Consider the following 17,367-nt stretch of genomic DNA (forward strand, 5'->3'; position numbering starts at 1 on the left):
AACGCGGAGACCGACTGCTTCCTAAAGCCACTAGTAGTGCACGTTGGCCCAAGGTATTGGGCCAATGCGCTGGCCCAACGAGTACAAGACCACTTATCGTATAATGGCCGTCGCAGGCGTTGGCCGTCAACGCTGGCCGGCCAGCAACGATTATTGCCGGTTTTCGTGCACACGTCAAAGGATCTTGGCGCCAATCCGCCAATAGCGATCAAACGTTGGCCCAATGCGTAAGGCCAGCGTGTACAAAGAACTTAAGACAAACAACGAATTATAGAATTTAGAAGAAATCAACCGAAATTAAATCACCTAGAATTTATAGGGACTCCATTTGAGGATATTTGACCTTTCAGGGATAGAAAATAGAAATCTTAGTATTTACAATATTTAATAGTGGAGAAAAATAATGCAGACGAGGTAGATCGAAGTACAGATTGGCCACACCGAAAAAACATAGACCCGTCTATGAGCGTTCCATTTTATGTTGAATGTGATTAGCGTACAAGGAGCCGGAGCCAGTGGAACTATGGCATCCCGTATTTGTGGTATATTGGGTGGCTGAAGGAAGTGGGATGCGAAGAGGAAGGTTGAAGCAGTATGAAAAAATAAGAAAAGTGTAAAAGACTCACGTGAGCGGGGGTGTTGTGTATGACGTGAACCTTGGGCGCAGGGCCGGATGGTGGCGCGGGCGCCTCCTTGTCCGAAGGCGCCAGGGCTGCCAGGACCGGCAGCCGCTTGGCGCCCAACGCAGGTCTTCCGGTTGCGCATTTTATTGCATTCTGAAAATAACATTAATAAGTTATTATAATATATTTATGGGGTTCCATGACAAAACAGAACACTGAAGAAAAATAATAAACAAACGGTTCCATGACAATTCAACACAGTGACAAATCAACACACATTTCAAAAGTGATATGAAATAATTAAAAGCGATGAAAAAAACGAACATATAAACCCATAGAATAAAGATTAACACGAAAATGCCTGGTGGGCGTGTTTCGTGATCCAAATATTTGCCTAATAGAATCACTTCACTTTTCACTGTGTTGTCACGGTGTTGAGTTAAAATAATAATAATTGAATGACTTGTATAGCGCCGTTTTTGTGCAAAATCACCTCAAAGGCGCTGTGAGTTGTCCGGTTACCACAAACATTCGTAACCTAACCTTTCATTTTATCATGTTCTGTTTTATCCGGTTAATGTTAACCCTTTGTAGGCAGTGGGGTAATTAGATGCACATAAATAAATAGTGGTATTGAAATTGAATAACACGATTTATACCACACTTCATCAGATAAAAGAACGAAAGGCTATCATGTTTAAAGATAGACCTACCCATTGTTTTAGCTCTGGACTTGAATAATTCTAAACAATTTATTAACGTGACTAAATCAAATTAATTTTTGTTAACATAATCAGGGTGGCCACAAAAAACGGATTTCAAAATTCCCTGATAATTCCAGGTTTTCCAGGGCAGTTTCTATATTTTTCCCTGATATGTTTTATTTGGTATAAGGACATATCGTTCAAAATTTTATTTTTGAAACACGATTTTCATCTACGCCAGAAAATTAGAACAGATACATAAATAAAGGGAATTCCTTCATCTAAAGCATTTATTATTTCCTTGCACCACAATGATCTATTCAAAACAAAATACACTTATTACAAATTTATGATATTTCGCCTGAAGACAATTTGTGTACAAATGAAAAGACCAGACAAAAATAGAAAAATAAACAAAATTAAGTACAGTAGAACCCCGATAGTTCGAAATTTTCGCCAAAAAAATTTCCGCAGAAAAATTTTTTCATACAAAATTTTTTTTAATTCGAAATTCGTTAATTCGTAATTGGAATTTTATTTTTGTCCGCGCACGAACATTTGTTCGTGAAATTCGAAAAAAATTGATTTTTGCGAAAATAAATCATAATATTTCGTAAATCTGAATCTAAAAGTCAGCCGTGGCAGTAAAACGCCGAAAAATGTATTTTTGCGTAGTTATACATCGTCCTAATTAGTATTATTATTTTGTAAATCTGAATCGATTTACACTGGAATGTTGTATTTTTTCAAATTTATTTCGAATATCCGAGTTTGAAGAGCCGAGAAAATACGTTTTACGCAGATATATGTCGTAGTTTTACGAGTTTACACCAAATATCTGTATTTAAAGGGTCGGCCGCGAAATTTCGATTTACGCGTAAATGTATCGTATATTTACGAATTTATTTCGAATATTTGAATTTAAATGGCCCGCTGCGACGGAAATCGGCCGCAAAATCTCGATTTACGCGTAAATATATCGTATTTTTACGAATTTATTTCGAATATCTGATTTTTAAAGGGCCCGCCGCGACGGAAATCGGACGCGAAATTTCAATTTACGCGGAAATATATCGTATTTTTACTAACTTTACTTCGAATATCCGAGTTAAAAAATTGGCCGAAAAATTTCGATTCACGCCGAAATATGACATATTTTTACGAATTTACTTCAAATATCTTAATTTAAAGGGTCGGCCGCGACGGAAATCGGCCGCGCATTCTCGATTTACACGGAAATATATCGTATTTTTGCTAATTTTTTTGGAATCTGAATTTTAAGAGCCGGCCGCGACGTAATACGACCGCGAATGCTCGTTTAACGCGGAAATATATCATATTTTTACGAATTTAAATTCAGATATTTGAAATAATGGGCCGGCTGCGACAGAAAATTACCGCGAAATCTCGATTTACGCGGAAATATATCGTATTTTTACGAATATCTCAATTTAAAGGGTAGGCCGCGACCGAAATCGGCAGCGAAATCTCGATTTAAGCGTGAATATATAGCATTTTTACGAATTTATAGCGAATATCTGAATTTAGGGCCCGCCGCTACGGTAATCGGCCGCGAAAATAAAGAAATAATTGGTATTAATACGAATTTACAACTAAAATACCACCCGGATTTGAAGAGGCGGCCGAGAAAATCGATTTTCGGCGTATTTTTTTTTTTAATAAAAATTCGAATTACGTGGGAATTCGTTAATTCGAAATTTGATTTTTGATGTCCCGTGGATTTCGAATTAACGAGGTTCTACTGTATTGACACTTTGTAAAAATGTTGATAATGATGATCTTTAAATTTTATTACGACCGTACTGGGTGTCCGACCCTTTTGACACTTTGTCGTAACTTTGCTAGCTTTTTCTTTACAGATTTCGCACCTACATAGTACCTATAGGGGAAAAACCAAGGCGGGGGGTTTACGACATGATTGTGTTGCAAGGGCTATTTACGAAAATAATAATAAAAAAATACCTACTTATCTAGTTGTCTTTGTCGGCATATCTTTTGTTACACACGCCGCAAGTAAAAGTAATAAAACACAACTTTGGGACTTCACAAATCGTAAATAACGAATTTCGTTTTATTTTTGGAATTCCCTGATATTTTAAGAATATTTTAAAATTCCCTGACATTTCCCTGATAATTCCCGGTTAGGTAAAATTCCCTGATAATTCCCGGTTTTCCCGGTTTTCCAGGTCTGTGGCCACCCTGATAATAAAAGGATTGGACACTTAACCCCTCAGGCAAATATATTCGCTGTTGGGAACATCTTACATGGTCTCATAAAAATCGTTATCTCCCATACTATCATGATCTAAACGGTGTTAAAAATAAAATAAAAACACCACGCTTTATATTCAAATCTAGAAGTTAACCACAGCAGAATTCAAATGTTCACCTCTACGAAACCAAAGGTTTTGTGAAAAATTTATGGAACTTCGTGATTTTTTTATTAATTATTTTTAATATGAAATGGCAAAAAATGAGGTCATAATGGTGTTTATATTATGTGTCGGATAAAACGTGTGTCAGTAATTTTAGTTCAGTAGCCTAGACCCAATTTTTAAACCTTTAATGTTTTCATTCCAAATTTGAATGTTTCAAAATTATATTAATTTCATCACCCTTTTTTAGTGTTAGGATGAATTCAGAAATACTTAATTTCTTTAGATTTTATTACAAATTCTCAGACCTTCTGACAAAATATTCCGGAGGCCTGTGGGGTTAAGAAAAGTTATGCATTCAATTTAAAATTCCTCAAAAACTTGACACTTTCCCTGAAAATCCTTAAATAGACCGGCTCATTTAAACCTCAAACTCAATTTTCAAATACGTTTACAAGTACAAACAAAAATATATATAAAAAAATGACAGGTTCGAAATAAATTATGGTTCTACTAAACCCCCAAAAACTCGGTCAGCCTCAATTAAATCATATTAAAAAGATTGCGAGGTGAAAATGAATTTCGGGGAATAATTGATTATTTTAATGACGGGGCAGCGAGTTAATTATTGACAATTACCGGAGTTGACAGGGCATTAAATTACACGGCGAGGGAGCAACGGAAGCGGGGCATAAACAAAATAATAGTGGGAAGCACTAGCGAATCATTGTATTTATACGAGTACACTTTATATATACAGGGTGTTAAGGGAGGCATTTGACTAAAAATTATTTTTGTAAAAATAAATCATTTAAATACCTAAATAATAAATTTTAAAAAACATAAATATAAATTTGCACACCTTTAACAATTGAAACAAAAATGGTTACGTAAATACATTAACAAATTTACGGCCGATATGATTTGAGATTTTCACGATCATTAGTGATTTATTTTTGGGGTATTATGCCGTGTTGCGTTACCCGACACATGTGGTACTGGCAGATGTGTCCCGATGATGGACTCTGTAATGCTGTCCGAAACGTTGGCTAAAGGAGGAGGTGGCGCAGCACGGAATACTCCAATCATACCCTAAGCATACCCCAAATATACGCCAAATATTCCCCAAAAATACCCTAAAAATATAAATTTACGAGCGTTGAAATAAAATTCACTAGATAATTTTTTACTACTGAGCAAAATTATATAAATGGGTTCACTGTTTAATAGTATAATGTTAATAATAATTATAATATAATATGCCCAGTAGATGTTATACGAGTATAACGATAGCTTGGTTTACATACAATCTGAAGTTAAGTGTACTGGACTCAATACAATAATTAATTAGTTCTGACAAAATTGATTAACCCCTCAATTAGGTGATTAATATGAATGAAACGATGCTCTTAACAAGATTTAACAGGGAACTTCTCATCATTACTGGATTAATGATTTTATTGAAACAAAGGCCATCATAAGCCCCGGTCGTTCAAGTATAGGGTTTTCCAATAGAGGTGTTATTTTGAGTAGCCCGCTATTTCGGTAGATGTTACTTTTGAAGCTGTCTTTTTTTGACATTTGACAAGTAGAAACTACGCCATTAATAAAAATGCAACGATACACGCTTCGATTGGGTCATTGAAATGCGTGAAAATGATTCAGAATTCCATCGAAAAATCATCTTGAGTGATGAGGCCCATTTCCACCTCGGTGGCTTCGTCAACAAGCAAAATTGTCGCATCTGGGGCTCGGAAAACCCAAGAGTTATTGTTGAAAAGCCTCTCTATCCTCAACGTGTGACTGTTTGGTGCGGTTTATGGTCCGGGGGAGTCATTGGACCTTACTTTTTCGAAAATAAGGCTGGAGCAACAGTTACGGTGAATGGATTGCGCTATCGAGAGATGATTAATGATTTTTTTATGGCCGAAATTGGATGGTATTGATCTGGACAACGTTTACTTTCAACAAGACGGCGCTACGTGCCACACAAGCAACGAAACCATTGATCTTTTACGGGAAAAATATCAAAATAACACCTCTTATTGGAAAACCCTGTATCTATACACATTATTGTTTATTTAGAATTACAAAAAAAAAACATATTTTATATGTAAAATAGAATATGTCAAAATTCAAATATAATCGCTACGTAGTAGATGCTTATAAAAAATCTTCAATTTCTCAAAACGAATGAAATTATCTTTGGTATAAAAATGTCCCGTACACAGTAGGGTTGCTATCGGGTAGTTAAGTGTGTATTGTCGTGAATAACGGTATAAAAACGAAAAACTTCGTTACAATTCATAAAACTGTTGTTATCGATCCAATTGTCGGAAAGAAAAATTCTAGCTTATGTTTCACACGGAAAAGGCAAAAATATGTAGCCACAGATGTGCAATAAAAATAATAAAACCTTATATGAATACACTCATTTTTTATAACCGGCGTTAACTTGAATATTCTATTATCGTAAAATCGATAAGGAAAAATCAAATTACAGCACGGAGCGATAAAAAAAACTGATACAGAAAAAAAGAGAGCACGGGGCTTAGCGCGGCAATAAAATAAGTGGCCTTTGTTGCCTTATCAATACATAATGCGTTATACAGAGTGAAGGAATCAATTGAATTGAAGTGTTGCGCTTCCGAGGCTCTCCCATTACTGGTACGGGAGGTGGCGGCGCCCGAGAAGAAAGTAATAAACCGGAGTGGAATAAACAAAGCCAGCCAGCCAGCCACACCTCGCCAGACACCCTCGACACTCCTCAAAGGGGAGCAGGCTCTCCTCCGCAAGGCGCATAGTGTCTCATAAAAACTTAATCCATTCTAGCAAAGTGCCCGTAACCCGATGTGGCCCTATCGAGTTCGCGGGAACGCCTGTAGCGCTCGGCGAACCGTGCCGCTCTGTCAGATAATACATCTATTCGCAAAGAGTAAATAAATAAATACGTACCTTGTAAAATAAACCTGTAGAATGATATCTCAATCGACGATGCTTCAATATTTGTTTGCGGATTGTTAAGTACGCACGCTAAGAGTTTAATCGACTAGATAGGCTTCGTTTGCACAAGCTGGAATGTATAGATATCGATATTGGTTTATAAGAATATCGAATATAGTTTTGTGTTAATTGAATAACCCACTGTTAGTACTAAACGTAACTCTTGGACACACTGATACTTAAAATCCTACCCACCCTCACACTTTTTTTTTCCTTCCGAGAACTCCTCTCCTTCCTTTCCTTAAAATGACCCTCCACACAGCATCCCCAAATATGACGTAGGCCCTGAGGCGTAAAAAGGGTGTAAAAAATTTAAAAAAATAAATGAAAACAATTAAACGTAATATGCTAGCGTATCATAGAAAAATAACCGATTAAAAAGTTTATTCCATATAAAAGTTTAAAATGAAAGAAAATAAATCAATTACCATATTCGTTTAGCCTCGACTACGAAATGAAAAATAAACAATGTCAAAACGTACATCTGTACAAATATTTAATTGTCTTTTCTATGGCTGTCGTGGGTAAATGTTATCCAAAACGAACGAAAACATCTCCCTCGTAATCTGAATTTCCAGCAAATGAATCATTTACAGAGCCGTCGTAACACGCCATGAAAGGGGAAAACAAATAATATGTACACATTTCCGAGCTAAATGTCACAAGCTTTCCGGGAGCCCCGTGTCTCGTGTCGGGGTAAAAAGAAAGCGGGGTAGCGGCGCTAAAGCAATTTGAAAAATGTGAAGTCAGATGATATGACATTCGGGATACAAATGTTACGCTGACAGCCCAGGACACAAATGTTACGCCGAGATCCCGGGACCGGGCCGGCACAGAAACTCGACTCCCGCGAGTCACTTTACCCGCGCGCCGGAGAGCCTGGAAGATACAAGGCGGGAGATCCGGGAATAACACGCTTTGACGACAAGGAGCGCAGACACAAATTGAAATGTATTTATGTAATCGCACAAGAGATTGTTTCCCGCTTTCTTGACAAATTTTCAAACCCGTTGAAATGTAAGCCTGCTTAGTAACTTGAGACGCGAACAGTAATTTGGTGTATTTATTTATCCTGGAGAAGTTACATCGTTTCAACAATTCGTTCGGAACAGTTTACACAACAACAGTGCGACTTCGAGGGGGTAAACACAAAACAATAAACACAACACATTCCAATTACCTACAAACATTTGAAATGAAAACTGAGTTTTAGTAGTTCAGAGGGCTATTTTATTTCAAAAGAAAATCATTCAGGAAAATACTTATTGAAACGTAACAAAATGTACAGATTCGCAATATTATTATTTTTGGCAGAAAAGTCTTGTCAAACATTTGCCACGAGCGTGCCAAAGCCTGGCTTGATCGAATCATTTATGTTACTCTACAACCATTTTATGAAATCAAACTGAAGGTACGACAACAATGTTGAATAAAGCTTTTCTATTTATTTTACACAAGTACAAACATTATTACGAAATGAATCAGAAATGTCTCGCAATAATCATGTTAACGATAACCCGACTGACACGAATGAATCAATGTTAACAAGCGATGAACACATCAATCAAATGAAGGAATGCTGTACGTGAAGATCGTAAAAAAAGAGTAAATCATGAAACACTTAAAAAGGCAGACGATACATTAATGATTGATATCATGTATCGATAAATACCACGCATGCCTTTATCAGTTTAAAAGTAGTATTTCGCGCATTATCCGAGCTCCTTCACTGAGATTTTATTATAGAAGGAGAACCGGTTTCAGTCAAGTGACAGAACAAATATTTCATCGAGCTCAACGTCACGATAACGTTAATGGAGAGTGCAGAAGCGAAGAGTGCGGTATTATTACCTCGGGACGAGAATACTTGGATCGCGGCGCAGAGTCACCCAGCAGACAGTTCATTCACGCCAACGGATATTAATAACTACACGATGTAATTGTCTATAGAGATGTAGACACGTCAAAAGCTGTGTGGGTAAATTCTTCGGAGAACATCTGTTACGAGGATTTCGCTTAGTGATCGCGGGGAAGGTTTGCCAAGCGGGAGTGCAACAACAGATTGTTTTAAACCACATTCGCCAAAACCATGCCACAACAGACTATCGAACCAAACCATATAAATAAAATGCAATGTCCGTATGTGTGTGGCCTATAAACTCAAAAACTACTGCACTGATTTCGCTGAAAACTTCAAAGTTTGTTCGTATTAGTGCCAGCAGTGTTAGAGAGTAGTTTGAATGGTAGAAAAGTCGGGGACAGCCGAGGAAGAATAATCGTATCTAGATTTTTAACAGCACTAGGAATCACAAAAAATCGGGGACGCCCGAGGAACACACGGCACGATCAAATTAATCACGTGTGGTAAAGTGTGACGTATGTGATGAATGAATAAATGGGTGTAAGGAAAATGTATTACTTGGAAGTGAATGATGTAAGAAATCGAGGAATGATTATTTGGAATAATATATTATTTCCACTAAAAAACACACCCAGTTTCCAGGTTCACCAGAAATCACACCCTTAAAACTTTCCTCCAAGCCATTCATAACACAGAGCAACGCCGGGTAACTCCAGCTAGTGACTCATAAAAGATAAACAAAAAAAAAATAAACCAAGAACAAGAGATTGCTCAATAATTTATAGATAACAGCAAAAGCACGCGATGAATAATAGGTAAACATTCAATGCCACTATTTTGTTAAAATGTGAGTGTGTAACTAATGTTAAGTAGTGTTTTTTTTCCCCGACTACAAATTGATGTGGGAATGTTGCGAGCTCAATCACAATGCCTCTGTGTGTCATTAACGCGGTAATGGAGTGAGGACTGAGGTGGCTATCGTAATATTCTAACTATTTTGTACAAAAGAAAAATCATATCAATGAGATCTGCAATAAGTGAAAAAATATATAGCAATTAAAAAATTGCGTTTAAATCGTACAATTTTATGTTCTTTACAGTATGATTAAAATGTTTTAACGTGACAAGAGGAACTGGTAAATGGAACACGATTGGGAATAAATTGCAAATACCGGTGTAAATAGAGCTTCGCAGGAAATGTGAATAAAAATGTAGAGCTCTTGTATTTAGTGTTCCGAGTTCCGAGTTGGCCTGGGATGGGGATTGGGGAATCGTGTGGAGAAAGTAGAACACACAGGCCACGCGAGACCCGATGCTGCCGCTGCAAAACTTTGGATAATTTAATAACGCTTGTCTGTTAGTTGTTCGAGAGCTTTGTTTGCACAAAAATTTGCCCACACGTGAAACATAATATAAACGTTTCACGCAGTCAGGTGCACAGTGTATGTGCACTATTCAATTCTAGGCATATGTGAGGAACTGTAACAAAATATTATCATTTGTAGGAAATAAATCAGATATCGCTCTATGTTTTATCGAAACGTTAGCAATTCATACCAATACCCACCCATTTTATTTCAGGGTTTATTCATTTTACAAATTTACATGGATTTGAATTTTCAAAACCAAAGCTAGGAGGAATTCCTAGGAGGAATTTAAAAAATTGAAGGGTACGATTTTCTAATTTCGAAATGAGTTTTCTTGGGGTTACCAAGAATTGCTACATAAATAAATCCTTATTTGTCGCCATCATTATTGACAGGCTCCAACCTAGTATTTGTACAATATTATAATCTTCTATAATAAGCCGGATAAGTTAAAAAATACGGCGAATAGGCAGCAAGCATGCATGTCTAATGTCCCGTGAGCGAAAACACCTCGGTAACAACCCCTCCGAGTTTATTCCAACAGTGAATAGGCAGAATAGGGCAGGCAGGCAGGCAATAGGGAGAAAATCCCGTTACGATCAATCATCATTGTTTTGCTTTCAGAATCAGATCCGGGGCTGGGGAGAAATGGAAGTAGAGACTTTCGAGAATAAACTAAAATTGGCGGAGTCGAGATACAATTCGAGACAAAATAATAATGTATTATTTTACGTATTTTCACGGTGAACACATTGCGTGTAGCCTGCGAATGAGACTGAGCGACAAGTTAGTACATTCAAGGACATTATAAGGTTAATAATAGGGTAATAATATTATATTGTAATGGCGGGAAAGTGACGTGGAGGACTTGGTTGTTTGAATAAGGGAAGTTTGAAAGGTAACATGAGAGTCGACCTCACAATTTTGGGGTAGTTTTTAAGACTGATTTATTAACAGCAATTCTGTTGCTTGTGTAGTGTTAACCTCCAACTATACAAATTGTAAACAAGATACAAGTACTGATTCAACAGACGTGTATATAGAAGGTGCGTGCATGGTTTCACTTGTGTGAAACAACTTTTCTTTGCATTTAAAGCTTTGGATTACGATGAAACGATTACAATAACAGCTGTTTTTCATAAAGCATTCAGGAACTGAAACCATTGTTTAGTGATATAATATATCGAAAAGGAACATAAAAGGTTAACGGAGATGACAGGTGGTATTCAGGCTAAGGATAATTACGCAAGAGAAAACTACCCACTACATTTCCAATTATTCAACCACAATTAATATTAAGTGAGTTCTGAAGAACGTGAAAAGTACACATATTGCCTTAAGCGTTTCTTTAATAAAGGCACACTAAGTAGCTTGTGATTATTGCATACCGGGCTATTAAACACAGTAGCTACTTACGCATAATTATAATTTTATCAGGGATAAAATAATGCGTGTTGGCCCTTTACCTTTATTAATAAATAGAACCTTCATTTGGGTGAGCCGTAAACATTTAACGCTGTTAACTATGGTGCTCCTAAAATATCTCTAAAACAATGGACCACTCCGGTGCTACGGCAATTCCCATAATCTTAATCATAAAGCCATAATATTCTGGATGTTAGTGCTGGGAATCGTTGCAAGCACCCTCAGAGAGCGAGCCACTTTAGCCACTACATATTTACATCTTACGGAGCAGTAAAATCTGTCCCGCCATTACGATGGCGGCTTAATGAACGTGGAACATTAATTTTCTGCGAATGAGCGGTAAATTAAACCGTGAGAGCTGCCGAGCAGTGGTACTTCGCAACGACTGGCGAAATATTACGGCGGGCGGCTAATAAAGTCCGAAAACTTTACAAGGTCTCCAATAAAGGCTAAACGAGCGACGGGTTGGGGACATTTGTATGTATGAACCGTAAAGCTGGCAGACATAAATGTGTAACATCGGGGGCGGCGGCTCATCAGAATTCAGCGGGCGGCCGCCTATTATTAAATGTATCGGCGGGGGGCGCCCCTTGGCTCCCGGACTCCTCCGCCCCCATCCCTGTCCTGCCCCCGCTCCCGGGGCGGTGGACCAAGGAGCAGGGAACGTATTTCCGGCGAACATTTCAATTGATTCCGCGGCTTTGCTTTCGTGGCTTCCACGTCGCTTCAACGCTATTCCATTCTTGCCGAAACATTATCATAAGATTTCACAAACCGTCTGAACTCGGAACTATCGTTGTTGTGCATGATTTAATTATTATTGTTTTGTGGATATTGTAAAAGTAACGTAGATACACCACATCCCTTAACTTTGCGTTACACTGGGCACAATTAATTTTAAAAAACCTTCTGTTATTTTTTTAACATAAAAAAACTTGTTTTCATTCTGTTGGCAAAAAAAATTTAAGAGGCCAATTTAGGAAGTGGGGAAACTTTGCAAAGTGTATTGAAAGAACCGATTTAAAAGATTAAAAGATAACTTGAGCCAATGGAATAATCTTGCCAAGGGTAGTCAGATGTCGATGTGTTTGTAAAAAGACAATACCCAGATCGGGTTATGATATAAAACAGAAATGACCAAAACTTGGCATAATGGCAGGCCAAAAAAGGAAGCGGATGTGTGTGACCAGCCTCAGGGGGAGAGTGAGAAACAGCTGTTGCCAACCTGTTATTTTTATTTCTTGTCTTAAATGAATGCCAAATTCATACGATGTAAAATAACGACAATAATTGGACGCTGTGAAGAGTAATTTAAAAAAGGTTTATAAGTGCTTTATGAACATATTCAGTCTATGATAGCATCCCAAATTATATGATTATCACCAAGTGACCGTAATAATGCGGTAGTGTTGTCACATTCCCAAATAGCCTATAGGTACAACAATATTTAAGTTTGATAAATTTTACTGGTGTACGTGACAAAAATCAAAACCAGCTAATTTATTTTACTTTAACTGTAAAGCTTTATAAATTAAGTAACAGAAACATAGATAGTAATTTGTCTACGCAAAATGAATGATAACCGCCCTTGATGCATAGAGGAGAATTCCCCGAGGAGATGAGTGGACCGGATATAAATAGGCGGATCGTTCCGGAATGGCCCGCCACCGGGAGATGAAAGAGATCAAGTGAGATACGACACCATCCCTTATGATGATAAGCTTAGCCGAGGCTTACCAGGATTGGATATTGTTTGGAGACTTGGCGGTGGCGAACCCTCCCGACCAACCACCCCATCCCCTGATAACTCCCTCAGCTCTCCACAGGGATTTTAAGTTTTGCTAAAGGCGGAAAGATAAATTCTTTTCTTCAGGGAAAAAATATTAAGAAATACCAACGATCACAGTGAAAACTAACTTCAAAACGATTAGTTAGGTTAGTATGAAAACTACATTTTATTCCCGCCTAGAGAAATACGAGTATGTTATGCCAAGTTGCCAGTATTATCGCATCTTCCGAAAATAATGTCATCATTCAATATACCTAAAAGCTTATCTTTAATTCACCACCAATTTATGCTGTAATAAAGCCGCGATAAAAAAACATATTTTACCTCTGAAAGATTCTTGTTTCTCGGAATAACATAATAAAATAATAATTGAAAATCTTCGCAGTATTATTCAATCGACTTCAAAGCTCCTTGGCAGGTACCTAATACGCTCACATCTCAAAGGCAAATTTCTCATCAATTCAAACTTAAATTGCCGAGTCTTTAGTAATTAACCTTTTGCTAGACATCGAGGATTAACAAGAACTCCTTAATTACGTGAAAGTTTGTCTTATTACACTTAAGGAACGATTGAAAATGTCGACGGATGCTGTTGTGTAATTTAGTTAATTATAAAGAGGTTACTATTTTGGAACACCAATCGAGATTTAGTCGGACAATATTTTCTCGACAAATCTTTTTAATTGCATACGTTTTATTATTAAATTAATTACTTAATTATGTTTTAAATCGTATTATCTCATATATACGCGTATATAGCTATGAAAAAACATCACACCTGTAGTGATAATCACTACTTTCACCTACTTTTTTGACTTTTCTAATGAAGGAAATTAGTCAAGCAACGATGGTATACCGAGATCGAAACATGTACGTTATATTCTAATAAACAGCGCTGTATACCACAGGGATACTTTCGAAGACCCAATTGGTCTAATGTCTAATATTTTTATGAACGAAGATTGCTCTTTGGTCATTTGGTCTTCACACAAATTTAGCACATGGTAACTTAACTACGAATAAAACACAAAGCTGTGGAAATCTCTCGAGTAAGATGGTGAAAAATACAACTTTACATAAGGACCTACATTAATTCTCGCTGTAAACAAATAGTGTGCCAACCCCGGTCGGTACAATATTATGTAGAGTCTGAACAGATTATATTTACAGTACTGTGTACGCGTACAGTGAACGACTGACCAAAGACCACCCCATTCCCAGACCCAGTGACACACATTCAAAGGAAGGCTTTCAGTAGGTAAAAGGCACCTACCGCGATGAAAATAATCTCCCGTCCGAACGCGAAAGGATACTGGACAAAGCCAACCCAAAAGGGGTCAATTTCAAAGGGCCAATTCACACGGCGGAGACTCGAGATACCACGCAATAAAAAGGAGCGCAATATTTACACTGGTATTTCCAAGCAGATTTATGTTCCCATTAACAGTTTGGCAAAGTGCCGAGAGAGTTGACCGGCTATTCGGAGTTCGCTGGTTCGCGGATAAGACCGAAGGGACGAAGGGTGGCCTGTGGGATTAAAACCATTAAATTATCATAACAAACAGAGAATAGGCAAATGTGTGAGGGGTGGGCTGGCACCCTCCCTTCCTCCTCAGCTGTGCCAACGGTGGAGATATCAGGCACAAACGCGTATAGCGCCTCGGGCTCGCTGGGTTTGGCAAGGCGATACCGCTATCAAACAGGAATTAATTCGTGATTACGTGGATTCATTCCTAAATAAATGTATTCTGCGTAGTAAATTATTAAAATATTAATTCACAAGGAGAATTAATATGCGGGTATCTAAATTGATTGCTAAATAAATTACTTATGAAATAGCGGTAGCCATGTTGTGGAGATACAGATAAACATAAATTAAGTTACAACCGTACTCATAAGGCCGCAACCTAATACGGAGAGAAGTGTATACATTTAATACCTACCTACAACATTCCAGATGATATATTATGATCCTGCCTCTAGAACTACTAGGTAACCTCTCTGTCTAATATATGCATAGTTTGTAAGAAAGTGGGAAACACAACAACGGAACCATCCAACAAGCAGTAGGTATACCTTAGACAGGTTAAATAACTATTAAAAGCTAGCTTCCTTATTCAAAACCGAAGTTCTTCCAAAATGAAAACATATAATAAAATCACAAAAAGAAATGTGTTTCCATTCGCAAAGTGAATAATATGGAAACGTATCGCGGTAGCAAAGCATTAATTTGGAATACCTAATACGGGCTAATAATCTGAAGTCGGTTCACAGCCCCTAGGCGGCAGGAGCCGGGGCGGAGTAAGGGGAGATAATTTAATATCAATTGCCTCGAGGGAGCTCCGCTACGGCAGGATTCTGTACACACCCCGTCAAGTAACCAGCTTATTATCGTTATTATATCAATCCTTTGTGATTTAAATACTCATTTAATAACGGCAGAGATAATTATGTGATCTTTGGCAATTAATCTATCACAGGATATGAACTGACTAACTAATCGTCACACCATTTCGCCGCAGGGGTTAGCTTAGAGGATGGAAGGTCGCACACTTGGAACATACACGTCTTGTCACTTCTACTAGCTTCTTTCGCATTAAACTAACTAACTAACTAAACATTACGCCGTTTCCCCGCCGGGGGAGGCAGACATGACGGATCGCCAAACAACTCGGTCTTGACACATTCCTTCCCTCATTCACATTCATACATCGTCTCATACATACTCTTCTATTATTCTGACTCTTGACATGGCCCGACTCAAGTATCTGATTCACTTGGTCGTGCTATGTGTTCCTCTTTATGCCCAAACCATCTAAGCGTCCATTTCTTGATCTTACTCATTACGCTTACATCAGCCTTGCGGATCTCTACATTTCTTACACGATCATACATGGTTTTACCACACACACGCCTCAGGGATCTCATTTATACAGCATTCAGTCTACTTTAATCCTTTCTCTGCCAGTTCCATGCCTCACTTCGATGCATTAAAAAATACATATATTACTTATTACAACTACCATACCACACTATTATTAGTGCTAGTTGATGTCATATTTCATTACACTTACGGTGATTAAATAGTACATTTTATTTTTATTCCTTTCTTGTTTATATACGGACAAAACTATTTATTCACTTTCAAGTTTCGTATGTACTTATTAATTACATTATGTAGATATACATACAAAACAATCCATCTCAATATTTTATAATAATAAATTCTAACTTATAAAATATTGAGATTAAAAACAACTTCCAAAAATGTTTTTCCTTAAATTAATCAAATTAGCGCTATCCATGAACGCATAGATTATAACGTATGTTTCGTTTAACATGAACCCATATGATTTGTATTTGAATAGCTGGATGGATTAATTAGCGAAAATTGATACAACATTATATATGATTGACCCCGACCAGAATCACGGTCAACGACCATCACCCGTGAAATTTGATTTTATTATGCAAAGCCCAGTTTTATGCGATATTCAATGCTTCAGCGGTTTGCTTCCCGACTTCTCGGAAGGCGTTTACTGTCCGGCAAGTCGGATAAAATACCCACCGCAAAAAATAATTATTCGCATTCCTCAGGACCTTCGAAGTAAAAACAATATTGAGAAAAATACATGGAAGCGTAGAAGACCGAACTTAAATGATTCAGGAGGTGTGAAGCATGGCTTTATTATTTACACGAAAAAAAAATTAGTATGGCAGATTTATTAAAATCTCGTCAAAAACGTGATGGCATTTTTTAATAAAATATTAGTTCATTTATAATATATCGGAACACGTGTTCATGTAGCTACGCTTTTCCTAATAAATATAATGACGAAATGCGACAATATTAGAATTTTTATGAACACGTGTCCCGACATCCTAATAACACAGTCGTGTTTTAATGATAGGAAATCTGTCAATTAATCCGTTAAAGGCCTGCAGTCCCGTATGTAACAGGAATACGAATAATTTGACAAGATTTAAAATATTTTATATCATTAAGTTTTCTTTAGTATGAGTTGTATTAAAATAAAAAAAATATAAATAACTAGTGGTTATGTTATCTGGATATTTCACACATCCATAGTTCTTGAAGGAGCTGAAAATGACTGTGTAGACCTAGAAATTCCAGTAAAAAAAAACTGTGGAAATTTCATGACCCCAAAGCTCACCGCACGAGACTTTCCTTTAATGAG

At 37.3% G+C, this 17,367-nt stretch overlaps 1 protein-coding gene across 2 annotated transcripts in view; it reads right to left on the reverse strand.

The window, feature by feature from the left end:
• LOC149420347 (uncharacterized) overlaps positions 1-17,367 on the reverse strand; it is a 486,416-nt gene that overhangs the window by 308,167 nt on the left and 160,882 nt on the right. For both annotated transcript variants that reach the window (XM_089636629.1, XM_089636628.1), the window contains one exon: positions 627-776. In XM_089636629.1, coding sequence (XP_089492755.1) covers positions 627-776 — 150 coding nt within the window. The remainder of the gene's footprint in view (positions 1-626; positions 777-17,367) is intronic.

Source organism: Hesperophylax consimilis, chromosome 10 (genome assembly GCF_061612785.1).
Source record: "Hesperophylax consimilis isolate HC1 chromosome 10, BYU_Hcon_1.0, whole genome shotgun sequence".
Lineage (NCBI taxonomy): Eukaryota > Metazoa > Arthropoda > Insecta > Trichoptera > Limnephilidae > Hesperophylax > Hesperophylax consimilis.